Genomic DNA, 7,400 nt, shown 5'->3' on the forward strand with positions numbered 1-7,400 from the left:
TACGTTCAGCTGAGTTGGTTTTAGCAACGTGTTCTTACTTTTGCGCTCAATTTTAAAACTTTATTTCCGTAACTTAAATAAACTTAAGCGTAGAATATAACTTAGGTGGTGATCAAAGATATAATGATGGGGTGTATTAGAAGCCGTTGATTGATTTTATCTCTGTAACTTAAGTGAACAAGGTCGTGCTATCCAGACATCCTTCTTTATTTTCTACACACTCCTCTTAAACTTCGATAGTCGGATTAAATAAATTAAAGATAATCAAATGACATATACTAATAGAACAACGTGGATGTAAAATTGATATGTGGATAGCGAACACCAAAATGAACTTGGTGCTTCGATGGTGAGCAATGATGGAGTGATGTGGTTTATTGGAGGCCTTGGATTATTTGGGTGGTTTAGATGCTATATAGTGCATGCAGACCAAATGGTAAATGCACGCAGTAAAAAGAGTAATGATATTCATATCATGTTTTTGTACCATATTTTTATACCATTTTAGGTGGCATTTGATGTGGACAACCACATCATTTGAATTAATCATATTTTTAAATTTAGTTTATTATTTAATAAACTAATAATTAAGAAAAAATAGTTAATTAAATGATGATTGTAATATACGAGTCTTTCTCCTTTCTTTCCTTGAATTTTACAAATTTTTCAAATGATGTGACTGTTCATATCAAATGTCACCTAAGATGGTATAAAAATGTATAAAAACATGATATGAATAGTATTACTCCACTAAAAAATCCAGATCCGATCCAGTGAGGAGGAGTCCGCCGCGAAAGCGACGAACATGGCTGACCCACACGTGGCCTAACCCATCTCCGTGTCCTAGTCTCCTTTCTCCGCGTGTCATTTCCACTTGGCTCCGTCATTTTGCCAACTTTCTCTGCTTCTCCAGACAGAAATCATATTCCAATCTAATTAGTTTCCTCTGTGAATAGCAAAATAGAAGAAAACATAGTCTGTTTATTTTGTTTGAGAGAATTAAGAGGTGGCGGTGATGATGATAGCCAGGAAGGGCTTAGTGTTTAATTTCAGCGGAGACGGTGGAGGTGGCGGTGGCGGTGGCGAAGGCGGAGGCTTACAGGATTGGTGGAATCAGGACAAGAAACAATGGGGGAGTGGCGGTGGTAGCAGCAGCACTTACCATATCTTGTGTGCTTCGTATGGATTGGTTTCCCTTGTTGCACTGGTACAATCAACAACATTGTTATTCTCATTTTTATCATGTTTTCTTTTTATGGAAGGAACATATTGATCTCGTCGTTCAAGGTAGCCAAGCTGGCTACAGCAGCATGCTCGAATAATAATAAATAAATAAAAAGATGATTTTCAGGTACAACTTGTGCGCATACAGTTAAGAGTGCCAGAATATGGGTGGACAATACAAAAGGTTTTCCATTTGATGAACTTTCTAGTGAATGGATGTAAGTTTTTAATTAATTTATTTATTCATTTATTTTTTTTGTTAATTCATTGTATAAGTTTTTTGTCTGAAAACCAAAATGCATTTGGGCAGTGAGGGCTCTCCTATTTGGTCTCTTCAAAACTGTCTTCCTTATCAAACCTAAGGTATGATATTATATTTGTGATTTGCACTCCTCAATTATTTATGTATAATTTTACACACACATACATATATAAATGTTGTCCTGTTCTAGGATTATTAAATGTGTTTTTCGTGAGTGTATGGACGATGCTTTTTTTAGTACAAACGATATTCTAAGCTAAACTCTACACTAAGGGGAGCGGTGAGGGTTTGAACCTGGGACACAATGGCCTAGTGGCGAGTGTATGATGTTTAAGTAACAATTTTCATACTTTTAGGACTTTTAATATTCCATGGAAAACAATAGTGATTCACGAGGATGTGAAAATTGTCTCACCTAATAGAGTTAAGAAACCTGGCAAGGGCTTATTGCTTTTAGGGTGGAGCCCCAACTTTTTCTCATGCTTGGTATGGAAAAATATACTTGAAAATGCGTAGGTCCATCAATTAAGTATGTTGGAAAATTATAAACAGGATGTGCAGGGTCCTCTTCTTTCATGGAACGTAGCACAGGAATACATTTCCATCTTCATCATATAGATTTTCCCTTACGAGTTTGACCAGTGAAATATGAACCTTCAACCTTGTACAAGTATATAAATTTATCTTAGAAATGATGTAGCTTATCTAGTCAAAGTGTGAATATTGAAGAGTTGCAGTAGTAGTATTAAGATGATACATAAAACTTGTAAGAAAATTTCATGTACATTGTGATTGCTCTCACACATTTTCTACCACGTACAGCATTGTTTAGTTTTTCTCTCCTACATGGTAAATGCAATGATAACGTAAGTATAAGTTTCTGTTTCTCCCGCACTGTGAAAATAGGCTTCGGGCTTGACCAGGCTGATATATTAAGATTTGTTGGAGCAGTTAAATTAGAAATGCATGATAATGACCCTTCAATAGCACTGTTTTGTTCTCCAGTAGCATGCATCATGTATTATACTCTTCACGGGTCATACATCTGCAATTCTAAGATTTGAAAGCGAAGTTCGATTTATTGTAGCTTTGATCCCTAACATCACTATGTTTCGATGCTTTGCAGTATCTTGATATGTAACTTCTTCTGATGACACTGCCTTATTGTTTTGTAGGCTCTTGAAATGCTGCTTATGGATCTTCCTGGACTTCTATTTTTCTCCACGTATACATTACTTGTCTTATTTTGGGCTGAGATCTATCACCAGGTACGTATACCAACTTTTCTTTGCCTTCGATTCTGATGTGAAATAATCACTGTTCCCCGTTAATTACTGTCATCTAATTCGTTTTATGATTTTTTTAGGCCAGAAGTCTTCCAACAGATAAACTTAGACCTGCATATTATGTTATAAATGGACTTGTATACTTCACACAGGTAAGTCAAAACGATGTATTTCCTGTTGAAAATGGTTGGACGCAATGTTGGATTAATTTTATTTTGCTGCTACACTGCGGGCGTCACTGTTTCCTGGTCATTGTGTTATGATGATAGGTGTGCATTTGGATTTTCTTGAGATTAAGCAGAAGTCCTGTTGCCGTAGAAGTTGCTAGAATCTTCTTTTCAGGTCAAAAGTCGATATTATATTAATTTTTTGGCCTTTTGTTAATTTATTTCCCTCTAATTTCAAGTTGTGCAGTATGAATAATAAGTTCATTGCAGTAGGCAATTATTATCCCTGGTCAGCACATTAAGTCGACGGTGACTTCATTTGCAAGAAAAACTATTATGCAGATGGAAAAGCTGAACTATTTACGTTTATGTTTATGTTCATTTTGTTTGCAGTTATTTCATTTTGTACTGCTCTGGGATTCTTGATATATGGTGGAAGGCAAGGACTTTTGTCAGCTCTGAGAAAGCATCCGAGTTTTTCGGATTTTAATTTTATTCTGGTTTTAATAAACCAAGTGTTTTTTTTTGACTTGTTTATCACTTTAGGTTGTTTATCATGCTAAGGCACTTCCCCATTGAGTCAAGAGGACGTCAAAAAAAGCTAGAGGAGGTTTGTGCTTATATTTCGTTCATCAGTGGCAGTTTTCAAACGCAATTCTTGCAATTTGTGTTAGGAATCATGGTTCCTAACTTATTTACGTGGCAGGTTGGATGGGTCACAGGCATTTGCTGCACATGTTTCTTGATAAGATGCATTGTGGTAAGTCCTTCTCAATTGCAAAGCACATGTAACCAGAAAAGTCATTAATTTCTAAGGACTTCTTTCGTGATTGTATTCCAGCTCGCAGTTTCTGCATTTGACAAAGATGCAGATGTCGATGTCATTGGTCATCCCATCCTCAACCTTGTTTATTACATGGCAAGTATTAAATCCTGAACTTTCGAATTTTGTATATTGCTGTTACCATGACACGAGTTTCATGTAGTGTCTAGCTACTGTAGTCTTTACTTCACCGGATCATCTAATGGACCTTACCTATATCTGTTTCACACTTTGGAAGGGACTTTCTGGGTGAAAATATTACAATCTATCCCCGTAGGGAAGGACCAAAACCTCGATGGACTACTTGTGTCTTTGACTGCTTCTTATATAAGCGCTTTTATCTGTCATAAATTATTTTCACTTCTTTTGGCAGTTGGCGGAGATTGTTCCATCGGCTTTGGTGCTATTCATCCTGCGAAAGCTGCCCCCAAGACGTGTTTCTGATCAATACCAACCCATAAGTTGAAAGCTCTATCTGCCGCTAGCAACCTATTCAGGGAAAGAAAGAGGAAAAAAGTAGGTAGTACTCTTAAGAGGAGAGCCTCGTTCCTGCGCGGTTAGTGCTTCCCTCGGTCGCGTATCACCTTTGTGTGATGATAGGATGTTTTAAGCCAATACTGAAACTGAATTTGTTTGATGATTGTGTCACCTGCTTCAGTTCAATTACATGTATATTCTTTACTTAATATTTCTCTTGTATTTTACTTATTATTTCTCCTGTAGATGCTTTTTTCTAGCAATGGGAACGGTATCTATCAACGCCCTCTACAACACAGCAAGAATTATGCCGGTACTTTCAAACCAACTAGTTCCGTCTCGTAATAAAACTTAACTTTTTCTCATTGATGGGGAAAGAATAAACATATTTTAGACCGCGCCTCACGAAAACTTCATAAGGAATCAGGATAAAATTCCTAAACCGGAACGCGGTGGTTGACAGCATCGTTAGTGAGAGACGTCAACGGAGGCCTTGGGAAGAGTTAATCTTTCTGTTTAACACCCCGCTACCTTGGAAACGGCTCAGCTAGAGGTAGAATCTAAAGACTGAAAGAGCACCACACGTGCGTGGTGTCCAGTAGGCCTCCAGTTAACTTTTCTGTTTAACAGCTCACCCATCCTAGAAACGGCTCAGCTAGAGGTAGGGTCCAAGGACTGGAAGAGCACCGCACGACACGTGGTGTCTAGTGGGCCCCAGTGGCCGTTGAAAATCCGAAGACAATTCTGTCTCTCGCATTCAGTTCAACCTAGAATCTTTGGACGTGCACAATGCCATTAGAATCCAGCAGCCCGATACACATCCAATTCGGTACTAGATTTCAATGGATTGGGGGAATTATTTTTATTTCGACAGTATCCGCTACATGAGTTCATTTGCCAAGCTTAGTCATATGACAATATCCAGGTTGTTGATGCACAAAACCGGAGGTCTTGGAACAACGTAAATCCGACCGTAAATCTGCAAGAAATGTAAATAACACAAGATGTATCGTGGTTCACCCCAACGTTTAGGCTACGTCCACACTGATTATTGTATTTCTCTGAGATGTTGAAAAGGGAGAGAGAGAGCTTCTCTGTGAGGATGAGAGCTCTGAGAGGGTGAGGGTATGGCCTAAGAATTGGCCTCCTTAATTGTGAGGGTGAGGGGTCCTTTTATAGAATAAGGGCTCCTCACTTATTACATATTTGCCTCTCCATTTATTTCATAATTACATTCGAGTCCCCCGAGTATTTATACGAGGTATAAATATGGAGGCCCTAAGTATGGTATAAACAGTAGTCCCCCAAGTCTTCAGTCAAGAGTCTTTTGGCTGGAGACTTGAAATTCAGTCCATGTGTCGGCTGTAGTAACTAGATGTCGTCTAGAACTGATACTCGATATGAGACGGTACTCAATCTAAAATTATGCTCAACTAGAAGTAGCACATGTTGCGAGGCTGCTCTGCTTGTGGCTTATGTTGCCTTGGTTGGCTCGGCTTGTGGCATTTGAAGGTGAGGGAGTCCCTTTTATAGAATAAGGGTTCGCTCCTCAATACAAAAAATGATGGGCTAGAGTTGGTGCTCGCGACGAGGCGGTTGTTTAGCAGTCGGCGATGCTCTCTAATGAAGGTGAGGGAGTCCCTTTTATAGAATAAGGGCTCAATTCTCAATACATAAGTGATGGGTGCTTTCTAATGAAAGTGAGGGAGTCCCTTTTTTAGAATAAGGGTTTGCTCCTCAGTACATGAATAATGGGTGCTCTCTAATGAAAGTGAATGAGTCCATTTTATAAAATAAGGGCTCGCTCCTCAATACATAAATAATGGGCTAAGTCCCCTAAGTATTTTTTTATAAGGCCCAATCGAGGCCCAATATATGGTACATAATGTAGTCCCCCAAGTCTTCGGTCAATAGAGTCTGTTGGCTGGAGACTTCAAATTGAATCCATGTATGGGCCGAAATGGCGGTTGTTCGGAGGCGGTATTTGTATACCCTGCACTAAAGCTTTGTAGGTGAAGCTTTGCAAGTGAAGCTTTGAAGCTGGAGCTCTGTAAATGAAGCTTTTGAAGCTAAAGCTTTTGTAAATGAAGGTTTTGAAGTTAGAGTTCTGTAAATGAAGCTTTTGAAGCTGGAGCTCTGTAAATGAAGCTTTTGAATCTAGAGCTTTTGTAAATGAAGCTTTTGAAGTTAGAGCTCTGTGAATGAAGCTTTTGAAGTTGGAGCTTTTGCAAATGAAGCCTTCGAAGCTGATTGACATGAGTGATGCTCATGAATGTTTATGTTGATTGACATGAGTGATGCTCATGGATGTTGACATAAGTGATGCTCATGAATGTTTATGTATGATTGATATGAGTGATGCTTATGGATGTTGACATGAGTGATGCTCATAAATGTTTATGTATGATTGATATGAGTGATGCTCATGAATGTTTATGTATGATTGACATGAGTATTGCTCATGTATAATTTATGTATGATTCACATGAGTAGTGCTCATGTATAATTTTAAAGTACTATGCGTACTTTTGATCACCTAGTGGGTGATAATAGCGGGCTTGGCTCTTTTGGGCATATAGGCATTCGCCCTCCCCATAACACTCCAGCCCATTATTTTAGGCTTGACGTTTTTTTTTTTTTTTACCCTCTGATGGGGTTTATATAGATATCTCCGAAAGATATGAAAAATAAATTACATCATTCAAAAATAAGGAAAGTAAACCACATCATTCTAGTGGGGTGTTTATTCCTTGTTTTTGCTTTCTGCTTTTCTTGATCTCCCCGCTCATTCTCTGTCCACCTTGTTTTGTAAGATATCTTTTGCTTGCAAACCCACTTGCTTTGGTCGTGCTCATCCATTCTCACTTCTCTTTTTTCCTTTTTCTTTTTACTTTTCTGTTCCCACTGCTTTTCTTTTCTCCTTTTTTCTTTTTCTTTTTCTACTTTACTTTTGCTTTTACTTTGCAGAGTGCATATGGCACTCAAGTTCTCTGTTTCCCCCATGGCTTTCCTGGCCGTCGGTGTCCCAAATCTGGGCCTTCTCCTTGGCCCACTTGAACGGCGCCATTCTTCACGCCAAAGCACAGCGCGGTAATCGTTGCAATTGTAGACAACTATCTTCTCTGACAACGGCCACAATCGTCGTAGGATCGACAGCCACG

At 38.7% G+C, this 7,400-nt stretch overlaps 1 protein-coding gene across 1 annotated transcript; it reads left to right on the forward strand.

Moving 5' to 3' along the window:
- The first annotated feature begins 769 nt into the window (after positions 1-769).
- Positions 770-4,425, forward strand: LOC126623169 (tobamovirus multiplication protein 1-like). Its single transcript, XM_050291969.1, has 11 exons — positions 770-1,207; positions 1,352-1,442; positions 1,535-1,587; positions 2,662-2,754; positions 2,853-2,924; positions 3,042-3,114; positions 3,333-3,378; positions 3,486-3,549; positions 3,646-3,699; positions 3,781-3,858; positions 4,136-4,425. Exons 1-11 carry the CDS (start codon positions 1,016-1,018, stop codon positions 4,226-4,228), a joined length of 909 nt encoding a protein of 302 aa, XP_050147926.1. The 5' UTR covers positions 770-1,015; the 3' UTR covers positions 4,229-4,425.
- Positions 4,426-7,400: the final 2,975 nt, after the last annotated feature.

Source organism: Malus sylvestris, chromosome 5 (assembly GCF_916048215.2).
Source record: "Malus sylvestris chromosome 5, drMalSylv7.2, whole genome shotgun sequence".
Lineage (NCBI taxonomy): Eukaryota > Viridiplantae > Streptophyta > Magnoliopsida > Rosales > Rosaceae > Malus > Malus sylvestris.